This window comes from Opisthocomus hoazin, chromosome 2, assembly GCF_030867145.1.
Source record: "Opisthocomus hoazin isolate bOpiHoa1 chromosome 2, bOpiHoa1.hap1, whole genome shotgun sequence".
Lineage (NCBI taxonomy): Eukaryota > Metazoa > Chordata > Aves > Opisthocomiformes > Opisthocomidae > Opisthocomus > Opisthocomus hoazin.
The window spans coordinates 19294397-19318630 of NC_134415.1; the positions used below are offsets into that span (position 1 = coordinate 19294397).

General features: G+C 40.8%; 1 protein-coding gene across 9 annotated transcripts in view; it reads left to right on the forward strand.

The window, feature by feature from the left end:
• The window catches only part of DAAM2 (dishevelled associated activator of morphogenesis 2), a 221097-nt gene that overhangs the window by 124002 nt on the left and 72861 nt on the right, over nt 1-24234 (forward strand). For all 9 annotated transcript variants that reach the window (XM_075412807.1, XM_075412816.1, XM_075412808.1 and 6 more), the window contains 2 exons: nt 12301-12375; nt 19377-19471. In XM_075412807.1, the coding sequence (XP_075268922.1) occupies nt 12301-12375; nt 19377-19471 (170 nt within the window). The remainder of the gene's footprint in view (nt 1-12300; nt 12376-19376; nt 19472-24234) is intronic.

Consider the following 24234-nt stretch of genomic DNA (forward strand, 5'->3'; position numbering starts at 1 on the left):
AACACGGTTAATACACTGTAAAATAAAACCTAAGACGATATACATTTCCTTCTACATGATTTAATGCAGGTAGTGTGTTCTTGCTGGAAGAATAAAACTTGAGATTCATATAAGACATCATCTCATTCTTTTGTAGTTCCTTATAATGAATGTAGGAAATTTTTTCATCTCACATAAGTATAAATTTGTTGATGTTGACCACATTATTTCTCGTGTAAGTCAGCATACCTGAGAAAAAATATTGGCCATTATGTGTAGTTTATCATGAGGTTCTTGGAGTTGTTTCTTCACAATTTTTTTTTCTTTGATAATTTCCCTTCTATAGCAAGTACAGCAAAATGGTTATGTTGAGAAACAATGTAGTAGGTTTAATGATGTGAGACTCCTCTTAAAAATATTTTGGAGTCACTCTTGTGGTTTAAAGGATAAATGTGGTGTCAAGGAGGCAAAAATGCTTGCACAATTAGGTGATATACCATTATTACAGCTTGGAGTCGTGATATCTAAAAGACCACATTGTAGCAGACATAAGAGGAGATAAGGAGTTTTTCCAAATCATACATTTAACTTAGTTTATGTTTTCCATGCTGCAATGCTAACAGAGTCATTTATTTATCCTGGCATAAGAGGTTATTTTGGGTCAGGGCCTTAAAATTATATATTTTTTTATGTATAATCAAAAAGTCTTCTCTTCCCTACCCCCTCATGGGAACAACATGGAATATTTTTAGTTTCTTCCCCCCTCTCCCTCTCTTTCTCCAACAAGAAATGTTAGCTGTTGCTTAGAAAATGCTTTCCCAGCTCTTTTGTTCAGAGTGTTGTAGACATAAATACCATAAACTTGCCACGGTGTTTGCTATAGATATTCTGCATATGCAGAATTTCAGTGTCCATCTTGCAGTTCTGCATTTTTCAGGTGTGCTGCTAGTGCTCCAGTTGAAGTTAGCACTCAACACTTCTCAAAAATCAGGCCCAAAATAGTCCTGAGTTTATACAGTGATAGCTGGAAAAATGTCATCGTCATGCCTAATGCTGTGTTTCGCATTTGGCTTGCATTCTGTGGGAGTTTGGGAGAGCTCAGTGGGAGCAGCTTTGACCCTACCATGAAAAAAAAAAGAAGAAAAAAAAATAAAAGAGAGGAAAAAAAAAAGAAAACATTTATCCAGCTGTCATCCTACTAAAACAGTGTAATTTGCTGTACTTAAGAACAAAAATAACGATGAGTAATCCAGTTCCACTGCATGGGAAGTACGTGTAAATGCTGATTGTGTGATTTAGTTGCTGCCACTGAATTATGTTCTGTCCTTGTATGTCCTCTTGTGAAAGTTCTGGGTCTCCACAATCCAAGTGTGAGTCAGTCCTGCTGATGGTATGCAATAATAATAATATATACTGTGTACAGTGCAGTTCTCACCATTCAGGTTAGTCTCAAGTGGACAAGCAAGAGCAAAGAACATGTAAATAACTAGCATATTGCTCTGGTGCGTGAGAGGAAGGTTTGGCACAGACCAGGGCTCACTTTTTTCTGTATTCTGAGTTTCACTGAATGCTCACTAGTCTTTTGAAAGCCGGTGAATACCGAGCAGGAAAAGTTGCTGAATTCCGTGTGTTTTCAGTGAAAAGTTTAGGAACAGGCACAGCAAGGAATTGTTGCCAGGATCTAGTAACAGCTATGAAGAAAAAGACAGAAATCTCCTTTTACTGTTCTGGAGAATTGTTTAATTTTCATTACAGTCAGATGTGACAGTTTCAGCTACCACCTGAATCGAGGTAAAAATCACATTGTCTTCCATATATTCAGTTATACCTGCTGAAAGGCACCTGGCATCCCAAACATTTGGCAGATGTCATACAGGAGAGAAATGAAGGCTGGGAGAAAGAAAACTGTTTTACCTGAATTCGTAGAAAGCTGGGAGAGAGCCAAAGGAACTGAATGACTCACTCAGATATTGGGTTAGCACCTTAAAAGCTATGGACCTCTCAGTCTGTATTTATTCCCTTTGTTCACCTGTCCAACAGCTCCTAACTCCACTGTTTTTTCAGTAGTGACTGGGCTTAAATAAGAGAGACAAACAGAAAATACCTGGCTGCTCTGACCTTCGAACCATCATCGCTTAGTAAAGGGCCCAGAGCAGAAATGAACTGGAGCAAGCAGCAGCGTCACTGGAAAAACACAGTGGACATGTTGTGGATAGTGAAGAGAAAGGTTTTAGAGTTTGGCGTTGACAAATTCTGTGTGTGCTCCCGGAAAGACTAGTCCTAGGTAGCTGTGCTGGCTCTAGGTAGATGTGTCCTAGGTACTTCCGTGTGTCTTTGGGCACGGTTAGTGACATTTCATTCCCATCATCAAGCAACATGAAAGGTAATTGCCATGAATGGTAGGTGACTTCATTTTATTTAGAAAGGATTGTAAGTGGTTGCTTGCTGGAGATAAACAGAGTAGGACAAAAAGATAAACTTTCAGTGCAGGCATGTGGCAGACTGGAGGCTGTTATGCTTCGCTTTTCTCTGGCTTTTCACCTTGCCTAAGGAATGCCAGGAGGAGGAGGAAAGGTGGTGAGGAAGGACACGGTCCAAATACTAGCGGTGTAGGGATACAGTTGAAAACAGTGCTCTAGGAAAGGGCACAAGGTATGCTGGATGGGTGAGGAAAAAGTCCCTTTCTGTATCCACAGCATGCTGACTGTAAGCTGAAGAGGGTGAATGCCGAATGGAAATGTACACACTATATTTTTACATAACACGGAGCAAAAAGTGGTAGGATAATGCAGAGCCTGGATGTTAATGAGAGAGTATGTCTGATTGCTACTGCTTAGAATTGGCTGAGATAGTGATAGATTGTTGCCTTCACCTGCCACAGGAATTACTGCAGCACCTTGACCCTGAGCTCAAGTGTACCGCAGGTTTGTGGGGAGAGAGCTGTGGTGCAGTCCACAGCCACATGCCTGGAGAGCAGGCTGTGTCCATGAGAAATGTTTTGTCTTCTCCTGAAGAGCCCCTGAGTAGAATGATCATGAGCTGGGCTCCTGACTGGTAGGATCCTCCACAGTGAACATTTCCCTTCACCTTTAAAAGAGGTATACAGAATGGGTTAAGGGAAGATAGGCTGCTGAGAACTTCTTTGTTGGAAGTGCAGGGAATTAATGAATTGCCTTATTTGACAGCTCACTATTTGGATTATACACTTATCAACTGCAAAATATCAGTCGATTGATTTGGAGCTTGTGAGAAGTAGAGCATATAAGAGGTTTTAAACATGAGTATGGACTTCAGCTAACAGGACAGAATGATCTTTAGGCAGAAACAGTCAAGAGAACATACCCAACAAGATACTAACTTCAATGACAAAGGTAAAACATTCAGCAGAGGAAAAATGCGTAATACCAGTAGACTTCAATTTGGCAAGTAAGCTTTGTCCTGAGGGCTGAAGGCACCAGATAATTCAGTGTGGCCTCAGCTGTACATTGAAGTAGTTTTGTAAATATAGGGACTTCTATATATACAAATATATCTATATATGTATATATAGAGATATATATATACACACAACTATATAGTTGTCGTCTTGGTCACTGCACTGTACCCGTAAATTAATGCCTGGTGTTGGTGGGATCCCCATCCTACAACAGGGCTCAATATGTTCAAAGAGGGACACTTGTGTGATCAGTAAATTGTAAGAGGAGGCTGATGCAGTCAGTGCTGGCAGCAAGTTTACGTCTGTCTGTATTGAAGAGAATGATAAAAGATGACAGAAAATGAAAGAGAAGATAAGAAAGGTTCTTAAAAATAAATGGATAGTATGAAACCCTGTTACAATTAAAAGTTCCTCAAAATTAGATTCTCTCCATCAGTAATCTATAGTCTCTGTCAATCATGTCTTGTGCCATACATGGTTATTGTAAAACTTAATCTTGGTTTAAATTACAATTATACAGTTCATTAAAATCAGTAGCTGAGACTTCTGAGGTTTCAGAAAAAATTAATACTTATCTTCAGCTTGTAACACTCCACCAACAACATTTCTGCCTGCCAGGTATGGCTTTCCAGTCCATTTCCAATGAGAAAATAGGTATCTCTCCATGCGTATGCAATGGATCTGGCATGTTTTCTGGAAGATAAGAAGTAAAAGCATGGCCTTCATCTCCATTAGACTGATACCAGTTAGCATTAATTAATTTGAAATGGTTTTCAGTGTTAAATTATGTTGGAAATGACACATCGTGTGTATGCAATGTACAACTTCTAGGGCTGCTATATCTGTGGGTGCTTGGGAAGCAAAAAAAGTGATGGATGGAATAAGCAGTTTAGAACAAAGCATACATTTAACTTTAAGGAAAAGTTTTTCAACCTGTGGTAGGGCAAAACATCTTTCAAAAGTGACTGATAGCCATTTTAATTTCTAAATGCTGGTGAATTTCAGCAGCATTGAAGCTTCTCTCAGTCTTATGAAAAGATTTCTAAAAAGGAATCCTCATCCTCCATAAATGTATCACTTTTTCACTTTTATGCGTTTTGACATATTTTGTGGCAGTGAGTTCCACAGTTTGGCAGTATAAGGCATTTTGTGGTATAAATAATAATATGAAGCCTTTGATTCTTCCTTTGAAAGGCTGGTTAGTAACCAGCATCAGAGGTCATTATTAGGTCTGTGAAGTTACTGGCAGCAGGGCAGAGATCAGGCTAAATGAAGCAAAAAAAGAACACACACACATACCTGCCCCATGGTCTGTTTGTTAGATAAAATATCCCTGTGTCATAATCCAGTGAACTAGAAGTATCTATGGCTATACCTGACCTTTATGAGGGACAATGCCTCAGTTGCATGCTGCAGCTGGAAATTAATGAATATTCCCTTTTAATAAGTTATACAGTATACTGCTTTTGTGGCAGAAGGATTATTATCTGCACATCAGTAGCTTAATTCCAGGGAGAGAAGTAATATTTATTTTTCTCATTCTGGATGAACTGTGCTTAAAAGGCTTGGATATAGGTCCCTCCCCCAAACCCTGAGAATATTTGCGTAAATGCTAGTCATGGAGTCTGAGATGTGGAGCAGTGACCACATCTGTCTAGTGAATGGCTCAGTCCTACGGTCTGTCCTGTTTCAAAATTAGTATCTCTTGGGACATGGTTGGCTTTTTGGAGGTGTAAACCGTCTGAAAAGCTTAGATGTGTTTTAGCTCGACTTCTGAATTAGTATTTCATCCCACAGCAGATCAAATACATTTTGTGTCTTTTAATGAAAGTGCTTTTTATTTATGCAACTTTTGCTGCTCTGAACTGAGACATAGCCAATAGGGCGAACAGTGTGTTAACGAACAGTAAGTGTTTCTTTGAAAGCTGAACTTCTTAAAGTGAAGAAAAGTCAGTAAGTCAGTTGTGGAAAAAAGGGCGAATTGTGATTTGGATGAGAGTGCTGTACAACTTCAGTGTGGATTGATTCTTGGCTGTGCTACAGATTTGCTGTGTAACTGGGAACTGTGTAGTTGTCTGCATCCCATTTTCCTTGCTTCTGCTGATCTCACCGAAAGACTGAAAAACCTAATACATGAATTTCTTTAAGGATCTTTGACACTGTAGAGTGCAAGGTGTTTCAAGATTATATTGTACTCGGCATCCATAAAAAATGTTGTGATAAGCTGAGTCTTTGTTAAAAGTATCTGACAGGAGAAGAGTAGCACTTGTGGGAAATGAAGCACAAGTCATAACCATCTTCCATCCTCCAAACAAACAGAAAATCCACCTTGTTTATAGTGGCCAGAATATTCATGTGGAGAGCAAGGGTCATGCACCTCACTTTGAAACAGAACATGGACATGTGTCTGAATCCTGCACATCTCAGATGAATGTTTTACCAGCCAAGCTGTTGCTCTGAAGGGTGTGGGAGGTCTTCATCCAAAAGCAGACAATCTTTATCTGGTAAAGCTTTCGTATCAATTTATGTAAGTAATGTTAAAATTTAAAGTTTCAGTGAACTAGCATTAAAAAAGAAAATTCACTGGAAAATCCACAGTTATTTGTAATTGGGATCCCAATTCCCATTGCCTTTTAATGGAAAATATGAAAAAAATAGCTACAGGGCTTACTGAGTATGACAAATAATATTAATCACTTTTTCTTAAAAGGTATTAGTTTCTTGTAATGACTTAAACTCCATGATCTATGTTTTCTGAACTGTATGTGATGATGCTGACCCTTCACACCAGGCAAAATAACCTATCTTCCAGCTCTGTGAGATACTAGAACAATGTGTGCAGGCTGTTGAGAAGAGGAACCACACTAACCTTAATGTGGCTTTTGCAAGCAAATGCAATTCTTTGTGACCCAAGTACAAACTTCAGCATGCAGTGTCCTTACACGATACAGTGAACAAGCTGGAACAGGAATTTATATTACAGTAGCCTCATTTCCTATTCTTCATCTGTGTTTGCATGCATTTTTACTGGTGTAGAGAGGACTCCAATGAATGGTATTATGGTTCCTTGCCCAAGAAAGATTTTAAACCCACATTTTGCAGCATCAGGCATGTGGCTTGTTTCCATTCCGTTCTGAACAGCGCAAAGCAGTGAGGTCAGCTGTCTGCAGTTCTGAAGAGGCAGGTTTCAGAAGGAAGTCGTGTTGCCAATGAAGAGACATCATCCCAATTGTACCCATGTTTGTCATATGGCATCCATAACATATGGTGTATTTCTTGCTGCATCTGTTCAAGGAGGAAGTGTTATTTTAGTGTGCAGGTTAGAAGGTTTTCTGAGTCAGCCCTGCCAATTTATTACAGGGGTGTTTGTGCAGGTAGTGGCAAAGTCCATGTAAAGGTTGGGCAGCCAGGGATGCTGAGCACCTGCTGGTCCCAGGGAGCTGGGATTTGTCTACAATGCATAAAAACAGCCTGGTATAAATGATGGTGGAAACAAGAGAGCACTGGATTCAGTGTCAGATCAGTGTCTGTTCCTAACTCTGCCAGTGATTTCCTGGATGAGTTTTAATTTTCATATCACCGTATATGTCTCCCTGTTTCCATCTGCAGGAGAGAAGCCTTGTAAAGTTGCTAATTTTGTGGATGTATTTATTAACGCTTTGACATGCTCAGATTTTCAGGACACACTCTAGAGAACTGCTCAGTATTGTTTGGGGTCATTTGGTGCAGAGTGAAATACCAATGTGTCATCGGTGGAAACTGAAACCCAGTGCTCACCTCAAAAGAGCTTCAGTTCAGTCAGTTACTGTTAAGGCTTTCAGTGTGCTGTTTCTTTCAAGACTAAAATCATCTTGAAAGAATCACCCGCCATATAAACAGTGTCTTTCATTTTCATGATCCGCTCGGCCATGAATACCTGGCATTTCCACATGATTTCTGTAACACTAGTGTTTGGTACTTCTTTGTAGAAAGTTTCACAACAAAGGCGGTGGTCTGTAATTCCTGATCATGTCTGTTATGGCAGTCTTTGTACTGCAAATGCTTGTTCCACTGACATGGCATACACTAACGGTCTCTGCTCTTTAGAGAACAGCTTGCCCAGTGGATCAGGTCTCCCACGATTTGCAAAAAGGCTTTCAGGATCAGCTGAGCTGTGCACACAACACTTTGTTTTATTTTGTTTCATTTTGATTGGTTCAGATGGTCCAAATATTTGCAGAACTCCATTAAGTTCTATTTGGGATGAAGTCATAAGTTCCACCTTCCACCAAGGCATGGAGCCTGTCCAAATTAGTGTCAAAGCCTATATAATACCTTGGCTATATTGCAGGCTTGTAGAGTATCAAGATCCTGTTTTCACAGCAGTTACATAGTTGTTACTCCAGTGAAGAATGATATGGCCCCTTATAAAGTCCACAAGCTGACGTCTGTTTTTTAATGTAATATTTACACTACTCAAGGAGCTAAAAGAAGGCTTTGCTTTAATAGATTCCTTCAGCTAATGTTTTCCCTTATACAGATGGGTTATTGTTTCCAGCTTCTGATACCTATGTGGTTTGTATACCAGGGCCTCGGTTTTTTGTTAGGCTTTTTTTTTTCCTTCTCTGTGTCCCCTAGAGCAAGGGAAGGTTTTGCCATTGTCATCCAGTTGCCTTGCAGTTTTCTCTGAGATTTTATTTGAGGGTCAAAACCCTGAAGACATTAAAAACAAAACAAACAAAAAACCTAAGCACCCTGTTGTTGTCCTGCTCCCCCCCCACCCCCCCAAGTTGCATTCTGTTTTTAGATTTCTCTTCCCCTTTCTGAGAGGAAACCTGGTACAGCAATTTCCTACCATGGGCAGAACTCACATAATTTAGGCAATGAATTTTTTTTTTTTCCCCCAATGGCTCTGATGCTACAGGTGTGAACTTGTGTCTCTTGAAAATGCTGCCCAGGTGATTGCTACAAATAACACTGTGCCACCTAATGATTTCATGGGGCTAGATAAAAATCTGTACATTCATCCTAAGTATAAGTAGCTTTCTGGGGCTTCATAATGGAAATAGAGGGCCAGGTTTTAAGTACATTAGCACATTTATTCTAGTGAAGTAAAACACACATTAACAACCATATCATTCTGGTCTGAACAGGGAGTGTGGAGGACCACTGAAATTAGGTGAACTTTTCTGCTTAGTGTGCTTCTGGGCCGAAACAACTGCAGAAAATGGGGATTGCAGAGGGGAGTAGCTGCTAAAACTTTTTTAACTTCAGCAATGTACAGCTTCAATCTGGGCTTAGTTCAGGAAAAAAGCTTACACTTGTTGTGTTCCACTGAAACCAATTTTCTCCCAATTCTAATTAAAAACAAAACCAAAACATAAGACTTACAGCCTCAGAGTTCAGAGCCATTTGTAGTGGACAGAGAAAGGTCAAAAGCAGGATACACCAAGGACCTTATCTCATTTGCTGATCTAACGACATATACAGATATACTTTAGAGGATTAGAGTCTTCTTACCCTTGGTTCTGATTATAAAATTTCTGATGGGTTGGGTTCAGGTAGGAAATTATTCAGAATTCTGATTTTTTGAGTGTATCTGTCCTGATGCTTTTCAGCCTGCATGTCTAAACAAGACATCTAGAAATATTAGTTAGAGCATTCCAGCATTTACACTTTTTTCCCTAAAGAATTAGAAGATGAAAAAGTATCGTAGCTTATTTTGGGATATAAAGGATGGATACAGTCAGTCCTTCATTTATGTGTGGTTTTTTCTTTATTTGGAGTTCAGAGTGGAGGCAGGAGAAGTACAGGGAACATACATATTCCCTGTTCTGATTATGTTCTTGTCACCTGTGCTCTGCAAACTATCATAGCTGTCACTTGGACTTCTATAATTCTGTTCTCTAATGGGAGGCAACCTGGGCTGCAGTGATCACGCATTGGTGGAGTTCACAGTCCTGAGGGATATGGGAAAGGCGAGGACTATAGTCAGGACTCTACGTTTTAGAAAAACAAAAGTCCAGCTCTTCAAGGAGTTAGTCAGAAGGACCCGCTGGGAAATGGTCCTCATGGACAGGGGAGCAGAACAGAGCTGGCAGATCTTTAAGGACACTTTCCATAGAACGCAGGAGCTCTCAGTCCCAGGTGCAAGAAGTCAGGCAAGGAAAGGAAGAGACTGGCATGGCTGAGTCGAGACCTGATGGTTAAACTAAAGGGCAAGAGGGAACTGCACAGGCAGTGGAAGCAGGGACAGGTATCTTGGGAAGAATATAGGGATGCTGCCTGGTTGTGTAGGGATGAGGTCAGGAGGGCCAAGGCATGGCTGGAGCTGAACTTGGCAAGGGTCACAGAGAATAACAAAGGGTTCTACAGGTATGTCAACTGGAAAAGGAAGATTAAAGAAAGCGTACATCCCCGCTCCCCCCAAATGAACAAGAACAGTGACCTAGTATCAACAGATGAGGAGAAGGCTGAGGAACTCCACAACTTTTTTGCCTCAGTCTTCACTGGCAACCTCTTTCCTCACCCTTCCCAAGCCGATGGACCACAAGACAGGGACCAGGGGGGTAAAGCCCCTCCCACTGCAAGAGAAGACCAGTTTCAGGACCACCTGAGGAACCTGAACATACATAAATCTATGGGACCTGACGAGATACATCCCAGAGTCCTGAGGGCATTGGCTGACACCATTGCCAAGCCACTCTCCATGATGTTTGAAAGGTCATGGTAGTCAGTTGAAGTCCCTGGTGACTGGAAGGGAAATATTGTGTCCACTTTTAAATAGGATATAAAGGAGGACCTGGGAACTACTGACCTGTCAGCCTCACCTCTGTGCCTGGGAAGATCATGGAGCAGATCTTCCTAGAAGCTATTCTAAGGCACATGAGGACAGGGAGGTGGTTTGAGACAGCCAGCATGGCTTTACAAAGGGCAAGTCCTGCCTAATCAACCTAGTGGCTTTCTATGATGGAGTGACTGCATCAGTGGACAAGGGAAGAGCTATGGATGTGATCTATCTGGACTTCTGTAAAGCCTTCAACATGGTCCCCCGCAACATCCTTCACCCTAAATTGGGGAGATATGGATTTGACAAGTGGACTGTTCAGTGGATAAGGAATTGGTTGGGTGATCGCATCCAGAGGATAGTGGTCAACAATTCAATGTCCGGATGGAGACCAGTGACGAGTGGTGTCCCTCAGGGGTCTGTACTGGGACCAGTGCTGTTTAACATTTTCATCAATGACATAGACAGCAGGATCAAGTGCACCTTCAGCAAGTCTGCAGATTACACCAAGCTGTGTGGTGCGGTTGACACACCTGAGGGATGGGATGCCATCCAGAGGGACCTGAACAAGCTGAGAGGTGGGCCTGTGTGAACCTCATGAGGTTCAACGGTGGGCCTGTGTGAACCTCATGAGGTTCAACAAGGCCAAGTGCAGGCTCCTGCACCTGGCTGGGTGCAATCCCCACTATCAACACAGGCTGCAGAGAAGGGCTTGGGGGTACTGGTGGATGAAAAGCTGGACATGAGCTGACAATGTGCATCACAGCCCAGAAGGCCAGCCATATCCTGGGCTACATCAAGAGAAGGGTGGCCAGATGGCTGAGGGAGGGGATTCTGCCCCTTTACTCCGCTCTGGTGAGACCCCATCTGAAGTCCTGCATCCAGCTCTGGAGCCCCCAGCACAAGAAGGACATGGACCTGTTGGAGCGGGTCCAGAGGAGGGCTGCAAAGATGATCCGAGGGCTGGAGCACCTCTCCTACGAGGAAAGGCTGAGAGAGTTGGTCTTGTGCAGCCTGGAGAAGAGAAGGCCCCGGAGAGACCTTACAGCAGCCTTTCAGTACCTAATGGGGGCCTATAGGAAAGATGGGGTAAATCTTTTCAGCAAGGCTTGCTGCGATAGGACAAGGAGTAATGCTTTTAAACTAAGGGAGGGTAGATTCAGACAGTAAAAAATTTTTTCCTTATATCCAGTGAGGGTGGTGAAACACTGGAACAGGTTTCTCAGGGTGGTAGTGGAGGCCCCATCCCTAGAAACATTTCAGGTCAGGTTGGACAGGTCTCTGAGCAACATGGTCTAGTTGAAGATGTCTCTGCTCACTGCAGCAGGGTTGGACTAGATGACCTCTAAAGGTCCCTTCCAACCCAAAGCATTCGGTGATTCTATGATTCTACAATGATCATCTAGTCTAACTGGCTGACCACTTCAGGGCTGACCAAAAGCTAAAGCATGTTATTAAGGGCATTGTCCAAATGCCTCTTGAACACTGACAGGCTTGGGGCATCGACCGCCTTGCTAGCAAGCCTGTTCCAGTGTTTGACTGCGCTCTCAGTAAAGAAATACTTCCTAATGTCCAGTCTAAACCTCTTCTAGGTTTATCATGTCAAAATGTTTTGGCTTCTTTTCAGGTTCCTTGACTTGATTCTTTTTTTCTCTGTAGCAGATGTTAAATGCTTTTGTTGGTGAATCCCACCATTGCTTTAGCAGTAGAGAGGCAAAATATTTTATAAGATCTGTTGGTATAAAGCTACAAAATGTAAACCTGTTATCTGTAAATGGGCTATCCTTCTACTTGGGAACATAGTATGTTTAAAAGGCTGAGGTTTGTTGCTTAGATGTCAAAGATAACTGTATCTCCATTAAACTTTATTATTCTGTGTTTAATAACCTCATCTGAAGGGGATTCTTTTTATCTGACACACTAAGGTGATAATGCTGACATAACACTTCCAGAAATGTTTGTAATAAATGCTATAAAACATGTCTATGTCCATTATACAAGAATATGGGGGGAGATACAAAAATAAAGAAAAGCTCAGTGAAGAAACTCAGGTGGTTCTACAGCGGCGTTTCATCCTGTAAAGGCTCCTTGTGTAACCTTGTTTAACGTTTTCTTTCAGGAACAAGAAGATCCTAATAAGCTTGCTACCAGCTGGCCAGATTACTACATTGACCGCATCAATTCCATGGCAGCCGTAAGTTACCTCTTCTGCAAAGCAAGGAATGTTTTCTACCTTAGAGATATGTTTCGTTAGGAAGACGTCCCCAAAAGAGAAGAATGTTACCCCAAGCGCATGACTGATCTAAAATAGGACTTATGAAAGAAGACAAGTGTGTGTATTAAGACAGAGCCCTGCTTTAGCTGAAGAACAGATTAGAAAGAACCATAAGCATTTCCAGTTTTCATTTCTACAGTAGTGTGCACTGAAATCAATCAAGTTAGATTCTGGAATGAAAATTCGGAGCTGGAGTAATGAGACTGATGATTTAAAATTATTTATGTGACAGCTGTGAAGCCTGTCCCAAAGTGTGGCCCTGATCCTTAGATGCCTTCTCACAGGCACTGGTCCTGAAAAGAAGGGACAAAAATGGCTGTGTGCCTTTTTTGAATATCTGTACAATTCAGCTGGCTTTAAACTGTAGTAGACCATAATGATCATCAAGAGTTTGTTATGCTCTTTAGTGTTGTTGGAGCACAGAGGTAGTTCAGCTATGACCCCTGTTTTGGAAATACGTTAATGTAAAGCTAGCTTTCAGCACATGCATACACTCGTGCTTGTGTCTTGGCAGGGCTAGCCAGTCTGAAAGAGTAACAATTGAAAGCATCTTTTTCCAAAACTATATTTTTAGCTGCAGTTAGCATTTTTTGAGACCTGCGTGTCATTTGGGCCAAGTAGAGGTGAAATAATTTGGTTCTTCAAGAGGAGTCTTAAGCACAGCCTGTAAGTGAGGATTATATAAAATCAGGGACAGGAGGGAAGCAAGGCCTCTATTTATCCCTTCAGAACAGAAGAACAAGAGAATGTTTGATGAATCAGAAATGCAACTATTTGAAATCTAGGTAAAGTTTTGGTTTGGTGTGTGGTTTCAAATTGATTTCTAACCAATCTACAAAATAATACTGGGGTTGTCAGTTTAGTAGAAGAATTAAAGAAAGGTAGTAGTTTATGTAAGATAATATCCACTTATATAACAGCAGATAAACAGAGGAATTGAATGCTGTAACACCTTAGACATCAGATACATGCTAACAAGATATTTGGGAAATCTTTTTTTAATTGTCCTTGTTCCATAGCTGTATAATATGTCTCTTCCTCTGAAGCACCCAATAGAGCTGGTCACCAGCAGAACACGTGCCTGTAGCATCCACTGATCTCCTTTGGTATGGTAGATCTTATATTTTGAAAATTGATCCTTTTTCTGATTTTGTAGTCAAATTTTGCCTCCAGTTATTCATGTGCAATGTCTACTCAGCTTCTTCTTATTTGTGCAGAAGTGATGATAGAATTCTGTTCCTAGCATCTTAGGTAGCACATCTTGTTTGTTTACTTATGCTTTTATATTTGATTTCTAAAGGGTTCTCTGCACCTTTTTTATCATGGCTATGAGCTACAAAATAATTTCATAAAAATAATGTCTAATGGATGCTAAATGTGTCAGTATTGGTGCATTTCTCATGGTGAAATATGTCTTGCTCAGTAAAAAAATCGAGAGTTACAAGTTATTATATATCACCGTAAGAGGACAAAAGAAAAGCTGCTTTCTGCTGTGATTCATGAATAACCAAAGTGATTACCTCCCTTCATGCCAGGTTTTCTTGGGGCAGAGTAATGGAATAGAAAGAATATAGACTTGTTTCAAGAAAAGAGATTGAGCTTTTGTGACTGACATGGTACTGTGCTTTGATTTCCTCACTGAACAAATTTGCTCTACAAGGGCCATTAATGAAAAAAAGAAGTATGAAACTTTGCAGTGTCACTGAGCCAAGTATTTCTGGTAGGATTTGATCCAAGGCCTCTTGAATCTACTGAAAGTTTTTCCATTGATTTCAGTGACTTTTGAATTAGTCTCTAAATGATCTTGACGTAAACCTGGAGTGAATATGTACACACCACTGTTGTAAATCTGGAGCAGTTCCATGCAATGAGACTATATTTTGGCCTATGTTTCTAATTTTAAACATGTTTTAAAAGCACCAATAAACACCAGCCCTGTAATGTTGCTTGCATGCCTCAGCATTAAATGATTAATAACATTTTTATTTGGCTTCAAGCCTCATGATTTACTCTTATGCTTGAAGTGTTAAGAAGACACACTGGGGTTACAACCCCTGCTTCTGATTTACCACTTAGTTGCTTCACTTTTAGGCAGGTGAAACTTAGTTGACTTGATTTCACAGGAATTGTATCAGCGGAAAACTGGAGTAACACATCTGAGAACCAGCTCCAACACACTTTAAAATACATGTTCTATTCATTAGTATTTAGACCTCTGAGATTCTTAACTTCCAAATGGTTATTTTGGGTCCCTTATAATTTCAGTTCTAAATTTAGTAGTGATTTTTTGATTTTTTTTTTCAAACTGCATCCGAGTGGAGTTGGCTCAGAAACAGTGAAAGAAAAACATGTTTCATGTTGCTTCCTGACACTGTCTAGTCTATTTCAGTTTGCATCTCTTGGGCGCTATCAGGTATTGCAATATTTTAATTAAAAATACTGCAAGAAGTATTAGAGTTGAAATGGCAGCAATAATCACAGAAGTGTTATTTTAAAATTCCTTGAGTCCTGTTTTTTTAATAAAATTTAATCTTTGCATCTCATGTGAATTAACTGCATAAGAATCTTTTTATGTGTAGCTTTCACATCTTTTTCTATATCCTTTTGTTTAATTTTGCAGTTCTTTTTTATGTATTAGCTTGGCAAAAAAGTTCTTCCTACCTGCTGATAAAACGGAAATGGCACCTTTATCCTGCTGATATCATTAAGTATCCTTCGGTGGATTTCAGCAGGCCAAGGCTACTGTGCGCTAGGACCGTTTTCTCAGAATACTCGCTGCACTGTTACCCATCGTATCTGCCCCTCACAGATTATGCTTGAGAGCAATGTGGTGATTCCTGACATGTTTGACATTCCCTACTTGTAATTTTAGACTGCTATGGTACGAAGCACTTTAGGTCACAGATTCCCGGTCCAGTTCAAAAAGCCACGAATTTTAGGCACAGTTCTGTTGCCACAATTGTTTCTGTTGCTGTGACTTTTTAGATTTTAATTGTTTTTAAACCCAGTTTTCACAAAAGCATATGACAGCAACACTGAATCTCTTTACTAGTCTGTAGTGTGCAGTTCCCGTAGAGGGACTGTCCCATCCATCAGGTAGCCTGTCTGAAAGGAAGGGGTCAAGTAGAGCATTGGTAGAGTCTTCTAGACCAGTCCTTAAGAGCAAGGGATGGCTGCTGCTGATGCTTAATTTAGAAAGAGGAGCCTCCAGATTTGCCCAGTCCTCTGATGTCTACATGCTACAAATAATAATGGTGATTGTGGACAGGTTACATGTCCACAATTAGAGACCATTTCCATTATCAAGTTCATTGTCATCTTCTGCTGATTCATCAACACACAAAACTTCTTTTCTTAAAAATGCAGCAGCTGCCCTGCTAATATCATATGTAAAGAAACCTCCCTGTGCTCCTCCTGCCCTCCTCACCCCATGATACTGTCTGCTTGGCAGTACAAATAAACACAGCCCTCATGATACTGAGGAGGAAAATTTCTGACAGAACTGTGTTGCTTTTATGAGCTTGGCTGTGTATGCATTTCCACAGAGACTTTCAGGTGAACAGTAGTTGCAGATCCAGCTTTTCTGGAGAGATGACTCAGTTGAGAGTATGAGACAGAGGTCAAGATTAATAAATACAGCTGTAACCAGGCCCTTTCCTTGACTCAGAAAGCATTTGTTCAGGACAGAGTATCTTCACAGGACATTAAAAATATACATCATTCAGCAGAATTTAGCAGGGGGATGATGACTCTCTCCTTCCTCTGGGTTAGATGACATCTATGTTACTTTAAACCTATTTGCTTAAAAGTTCAAGTTATTTAAATTACATCTATTCATAGTTTATGCTTCATAGTTTATTCTCTTAGTTCATCCTTAATGTAGTTAGAGACATGGTACACCTTGAATTTCAACTGACTTGTTTTCTTTGAAGAAATGTATTAATGTAGTACAGGTACGTCATAGGAGGCATGCAATGCAATATTTTTCAATCAAATTTTGATTTTGATTTTACTTGTATTTGTTTATGAACTGGAAGTGATTTCAATAATGATAACACTTTGTTAGTTATGATTTTAGACAAAGTCTAAAGAAAGAGCGTGGACTACAATGAGAAATGAGAACATCTGGGTTGCTTTTTCACTATTTATTCTATTTGTTTCTTTCTTTTTCATTTCATTTGTGTGAGACTGTTAAGTAAAACTAGGTCCATCATACAACGTATTGCTGATGCTAATTCATGCCTTTTTTTTTCTTTTTTCTTATTCTTTTTTCCTATCTCTTTCTCACACGCACTATCATTATGGTCCTGAGTTTCTTTGCCAGCAGTTTAGGGGAATGATTAGCCACTAGCATAACGTATGGGAATTAATCTGTGCTTTTAATAAAGCTAAAATATTTCATTTTAAATGGAGCCAAATTTTCAAGAGTGATTTCTTAGGCTACCTGAAGTTTTACAGATAAAATGCCATGTGAATGGTTGTTTTCAGAAATTCATTAAGTTTTTTGAACTGGCAAATGAAGTAACTAGATGCTGTACTTTCCTGGGTGATGCACTTCATCTGGAAAACTTTAAATACGCAAAACATGCTTGTAAACAAGGGTCTTATGTATACCACTTTTTAGGGACCAGATAGGGACCTGGCACTATTCTGCCTTCTCTTCCTAGTATGTTTGATTAACTGATAGTAACTAGCTGCATCCTCAGCACGTTAGTCTTCGAGTGCAGTTTGTAGTTCAGGAAAGCAATTCATCAGTCAGCCCCATTAATGAAATCCAGCCTCCAATAATGACAGTTCCCTCCTCTCTATCTCCCAGGGACAGTTATGTTTTCTATAACTCTTGCTGAGAAAGCTATTTCATAATGCAAATGCGTGACCAGTCTGTCTTTAGAGAGGGCATGAGGTTTTGAGTTCCTGGCCATCTACAGGAGTGACAAATGAAGGGCTCTTGGCTGCCTGCAGCTTTAGAAAAGGGGTTTTCTATAATGATCCTCTGTTGTAAAGGCAGGATTATTTGTATTTGTTTCATTTGGAAATGCGCCTTTTTCACTCTGAACGAAATACTGTTGAGCACCTTCCTACCATCCATTTGCTTTCCCCCCACAACGGCTCAGAGGAGAAATTAAGCCATTGGAGGAATGGGAGCCTTTCAAAGGAGCATTTATGGGCCAAAGGAAAGATGACCAGATGGGCTGTCACCCAAGAAAATACAACTCAAGCCCCAGATCACACCCCAGGACTCCGCCATTGAGATTCCATAATGCCTGTTCAGGATTTCTGTTTATTTTTCGAAGAGGGGGATCATATATGGCTTGGCTTACGCATTTCAATTTATGTTTCTGGCTGTCGGGGGATGCTGGCAGAAGATAAAACATCATCAGCTCATTTTCCATCAGTAGCGCTCTGTCATTCCATTAGGGCAGGAAATAGCTTGCTCTGTTACTGAGTGAATTTGACTTTAGCGTGGATCAGAGAGAGGACCCCTAGAGTTAAACACATCTCCTATGCCAGCTGTTCAGCGTACGGCAGCAACGGCATGTAGCCAAATGACCACCCTCAGGATCTGACATGTGTTGGCACCACATGGTTTGCAAAAGCAAGCAACATGGGAGCACTTCCAAGAGAAGTGAGGTGTTGGGGGAGGAGGAGGGTTAAAGGAAGTCTCAGTGAGAAGAAGGTTTTCTTTGGTGCTTGCTGAACAGTAAAATAAAGACTGAAGTATTTTGCTCTAATGGGCCATAATTGTAGCTACTCAGATTCCACCACAGAGAGGTGTAATATCAGTTCCCTGATAGGTGATACTAGTTTAATTAGGTTATTCATTTGAGAAGGGGTTCAGAGCTGCTTTCCAGATACCATTGAGTGATATCCCCCAGAAGTCCTGCCAATCAGAGGCATTTATCCTCTCTGTTTTACAATTAAAGCGACTAAGAAGACGTAGCTATAGACAAAAAATTGCCAGCACTGAGTCTTGACTTATTAGAAAGTCACACATTGAAGTTGTAAGCCTGCATGTTATGCGCGATAGGCACAGCAGAGTCTTGCTTCTCATCAGGAGGTTGCAGCGGTGCTGAGTGGAGATCTGGAACCCTGATCTCCTGATATACCACTTTTTTTAATGATGTTGTCTGACTTTAAGGACCTTATTTTTAGTGTATATTCCACTCATTGTGTCTCACCCTAACTTACAGTGACCAGCAGCATCTTCAATTCCAGCTGACTGCAAGCTCTAGTTATCTCAAGCTGCACACTGGGGGGAAATCTAGTCTCCATGTGCTTCAATTTACTCGTTAAAAAACATGGACAAGGATTTTATGGTGCTCCAGCTTTTTGTAGTAAATTTTCCTAATCAGCAATAGCGAAAATCAGTGCCTTAAACCAGGTGATTGACTTTGAGCGGGAAAGAAAATTCAAACTTGTATGTACACAAACTGTAATTTAGGGTACTTGCAGGCTGTTTAGTCACTTCAAGAAAAAGCTTTCATGCTTTGAAACCTGAAACGTCTGTTTTTTTTCTTTTTTGTTCTCCCCCCACCCCTAAAACCCTCCAGCCATGTCAGTCTAATAAAAGTTATTACCTCTCCCTACAAACTTTGCCTCACATATCCATAGATCACCACAGCAGAACACTGTTCCAAATTAGGTACAGTTTTCTGAGGGTGTACTGGCAAGTGTGATTTTTGGGGAGTAATCCGAGAACCCTATTTTAGCCAGTGTGGCAAAGCAGTGTGCTGCTGCCAGTCCACATGAGCAGCCTCATCTGGATTCAGTTTTGTAGCTGAGACGCTGCTTTCCTGGTGAGAGGTCAGCAGGCACCTCTGCGTGGGTTGATGGGACAGTTGTTTTTCATAATTCCTGGTCTGTCTCTTAGCTTCCAGGCAGCCCAAGCTTTCCTGATTGTCATCTTCTTTTCTGAACAGATGCAGACTCTGTATGCTTTCGATGAAGAAGAAACAGAAATGAAAAATAAAATAGTTGAAGACTTGAAGACAGCTCTGCGGACTCAGCCCATGAGGTAATGTTGTTCATCTTTCATCACAATTCATTGCCTTCCTATGGGCAGATGTGACATGGGAAAGAGTGGCAAGGACAGAAACCTCATTGTCTTACCTCACACAGCCTCTCTGATATTCACAGAGATAATCCACAGAGCGCCCTACAGTGCCTGGTCTGAACCTGCCTAGTTGAGAGGGCACACTAATGCTGAAGCACATAGCTTCAGGAAGATAAAAGATAGAGTCTGCTGTGAAAAACCTGTGGCAGATCTGTGCAAGCACAGGTAATAACTGTGGAGATCATATTTTAGACTGCATAGCCCCTTGAACATCGCATGTAATTTGATTCATGTTGGGCAAAATCGCCACCTCTATTCTGAACTTTGAATTCAGGCTTCCCCTTATCTTTAGTAATGTGAACGGTTTGGTACAAAGCAGCTAATCCATCTGACATCACCTGGTTTGGCATTCTTCCTGTTCTATGTGTAACTGTGGCATAGAGAAATCTTAAGAGACTTTATTGTGTACTATGTCTTTGAAGGTAAGGTTATCTTTGTTTTTCTGGGAACAAAGCTCGGAACAATAGCAAACTAACTAGCATAGAAACCTTTTCCATTTAACACTTAGAAGAGCGTTGCACAGAAGCAATAACGATGGTTGATAGGATCTCAGGAAACACTCCATCAAAAAGTTCCTGAATGTCTTTGTATCAGGCCCAAAATAGGCCAAATGTGTTTGCACCCACAGGATGCTGAAATCATAGTTTCAAAGAGCTTCAATTATGCCTAATCAAACAGGATTTTTTTTAGGGGGATACCTAACCAAATCAAACAAATAATTTTTGGATTGTTTTTTTTTTTATCTCTAAGAATTTGCATTGCAGTTACATTGACTTGAATTGCAGATATTTCTGGGACTTCCTCCAGAGCTAAGTGCTGATTGTGCATCTTCCCTTCATGATGTTTAAACAGTTGACTTACATGCAGCTTCTCACCTCACGGCAAGTATGAGGTAGAGTGCATCAGCTTAAACCTCAGTGTTTTGCCTCCTGTTGTGACAGGCTGTAAAAGAGCACAAAGCCAGATCCTGATGCTCCTCTGAGGCATAAAGATTCATCAGGCTTTGGTAACTTTAGCATGTGGGTAGGCTGAGTGCTTTTAACATGCAAGTGGAGAAACAGTGGCCTATATTGAGACCTAGCCCAAGGGTATAAGTGACAGATTGATCCTGTCTATTGCTATGCTAAAGCAAAGAACACAGTAAAACGCAGCTGGACTTTATGTTAAAATGGAAGCTAAGACAACTGCCAAACTCCCAACTCTCACAAGGGTTTTAAACCAAAGTCCTGTGCTGTTGAGACTTGATGTAGCAACTCTATTACATTAATGTGGAGCTGGTTTGATGGTTCCTCTATGAAAGGGGTAGCTTTCATCGAGCATTGCCACAGCAGTAAGGCCTCTCTGCTATGTCCAGCTGAAACATTTTGGTGGCGACCATTGGTTGTTCTGCTCTGTCATTTTGAATAGAACAGCCCGGCCTCCTTGTTGAGAGCAAGGCAAAAGAGAAGAAGAAATAGAAATGGCTTTTACTCAAAGCCTTGCAAGGGTTTCCTGCTCAGACCTATATTGCTTCTGCTGGATCCCCTTGACAACAGCCTGTTGCTTCATCTGTTTATAATAACCCTAACAAGCTTCAGTACAAGCGTCTATGAGCTGCGCTATAAAGTGTTCTCTTCTAAATCGCTGGCAATGGTTATGGGGCTTTTTTTTTTTTTTAATAGTTAAGCCAAGCCAAATTTTGAGTTAAGTCCTATGTCTCAACTAATTTCCAGCGACTCAATTCGTTAGCTGCCAAATGGGCTGCATGCCAATGCCTGATCAACAAGCCAATTTCTTCTTGATGGAAAGGTTGCAGTAGAGAGGCCCTCGGCTCCATCAAATCCCTCTCATAAGCAGCACTATACCCAAGCCTTCAAAATACTAGTCATTCTAGTTGAATTTGGACATCAAATCTTATTTCTCTTGCCACTTCTGCTCATCAGGCCTCTGAAAAAATAGACCTAAATTCATACAGGATGGATTGTCTGGAGTCCGTTTGTGATGGTAGGGTACACAGAGGCTCTGACAGCTTACCAATAGGCTCCTCTGCAGAATTTTCTGATCTAGAGGAATCAAAAGAAGAAAAAAATGTGTGTTTGGCTCTGTGTTTTATTTTACTGTAGAACTGTGTCTCTTCTAGTACGAAATGCAGAGTAATGGTACTAATCTGTGCCTGTATTCCAAACCACCAGTTCTAACAGCAACAAAACCTGAAGCAGGACTACCCAAACTCAAGTTCCTCTCCTCTTTGGAAAAAAGGTGATAGAAGCATCCCTGGGCAACCAGTTGGCCCCCTTCGAGGAAGTGCATTATGTTCTGGTATTTAGGAGCTGCCCTGAAATAATAAAGCCAGGTTATGCCCCAGCACTCAGGAACAACCCCAGCCTTAGAGAACAGAAAACCCACATCTGCATCTTGTAAGGAAACACATTTTCTTTCAGGTTTGTAAGAACTTATGTCTATAAACAAGTGTGATGACAAACTGTTGGACAGAAGCAGTGAGAGAAGAGCTTTTCTTTTGGTATTTTAGAGCCCAAAACTGGAGGTTCAGAAGTGCAGCAAAAGTAAAAAATTACAAGGGACTGGAAAAAAAATCACTTTTTGGAACCCCAGAAAAATATCTCCTTTAGTGTGAATCATCAGTAACTCCTTTTGCTATCTGCTTTTCTCTTTTAGTTTAACTCAGTTTTACCTCCTGTTATTTTTGTATGATTTAGCCATGTTACATTCAGGTGCATACTGGAGATGATCATTTATGCATCCAACAAGCGAAACCCATTATGCTGAATTTTTCAGCAGTTCAGTAGCTGTCAGGATTATATGTGCCCCCTGAATCAAAAACTGATGCTGCAGGGAAGTGTAGCCTTGCCTGTTAACAGGGTGGGAACATCCTGCTCTCTGCACACCCACAGCATATGATCTTTCTGTCTTTCCTGAGCTGGATCAAGTCTCACAGGGAGGCTGACCCCCCTGCACTTGGAATCCATCAGTGGGTCATTACCTCTTAGGCTGCACCGCATCTGTATTTGGATGAAAGGTTTGTTATTAGAGCTAGCTAACTCATTCTGATCAGCACTCTCTAAAACTTGAAAGGCTAAGAGGTGCCCTGCCTATTAAAATGTGCTAAACTGGTCAAGTGAGAGTCTGAGGTGAGGTTAGGCTTTAATTTGCTTGTTTAGCACCTATTAAAACACACCCTGCTTTATTTACACCTAAGTTTTTGAATGTGTTAGCCAGAATGTGTTGGCAAATGTGCTTAACTTTACACCTTCCAGTCTAGAACAAGACCTTATTTTGCAGCATCCAGGACATATAGTTACACACATGTACACTGTGAGGAAGAAGGTACTTTAGTTGTAGGAGTTGGGTTTGCCTCTGTACATACACACACACGTGTTCCTGCTTACAGGCATACAGATGGACAAACACCAAACAGCGTGAGGATTATGGCTCTCAGACTGTCACCTAAACTCCCACTTCTTTTTTTCTCCTGTACAGACGTTCACACACATACCTCCCCACACACATGCTCACACTGAGCAAATTCTCATACGGAGAGTGTCTGTTGGCTCAGAAACTGCTATTGCCATTTCTTTATCTTCCTTTGCATGATTTCTGACTTTTCCAGAGAATAGTGAACTAAGTGTTTTAGAAAAGGAAGGTGAAAATCATCATTTGGTTCCTGCTTCTGATGTCAGTTGAAATGGGAAGGTACTTGGTTTTGCTCCTATTGAGTAATGCAGCTTACTGTTTGCTCTCGGTACTAGGAAGAGTACAGGAAAATCCCGACGCTGTTTTAAATTATGTCATTAATCAAGGTCTGTGACAAACACCACTTTCCTGCGCATGACTCCTTTTTGGAATGACCTCATCCAAACACTCCTAGAAAATTGCTCTGCCAGTGAATTTAGTAAGGAATTGTACTTAATTGGGACAATGTGACTTTTATGCATTTACCATTTTTCACACAGTCATCAGAGCAGGCTAAAATACAGGAAGGTTGTAGTGCCTTGTATGTCTTGTCATAAGACCAGGTGTTCCATCCGAAAGTATGTTTAAAAGACTCTTTGTTCAGCTGCTTTTTTGGGATGCTTTCTTTTGCCAGTAGAGCTCTGTATCTTGAGAAAGGTATCCATCTTAAGTCTTCCCTCAGCCCTAGAACTGAAAAGAACAAGAAAGCAACACTTTTTTTTGCCCTTTCCTTCCACCTCCTGCAAAGATGGAGGGAACAGTTAAGGTATAGGATGGATTCAAAGAACTGAACTTTGGAGGTGAGGAGGAGAAGGAGAATAGGAGAATTTAAACTAGTCCCTCAATAGCAGAAGCAAAGAGCAACTCTGCTCTTTAGGTCCAGGATTAGCAAAATGCTCGGAAGTCATTGGCATCACATTGTTTGGTAACAAGTTGAGTTTGTGCATATTTTGGTTCTATATACATCCCTACCAGCAATTCTTTTAGCCATGAATGCACTTACTTCAGTCTTGTTTCGCACACTAGGAGCTAAACACATTACAAAAATTAAACTCAGTTTTAATCTTTCTATAATCAGTTTAAATAACAAACTGCTTTGAGTGACTTACTGAATTCCCTATGCACAATGTCAATCCCACTCTCTGGCCTGGAGGCAGAGGGGCTTTCGCTCCTATGATTTGTTAGGGTAGACAAGATGATGCATCCAAAGAATG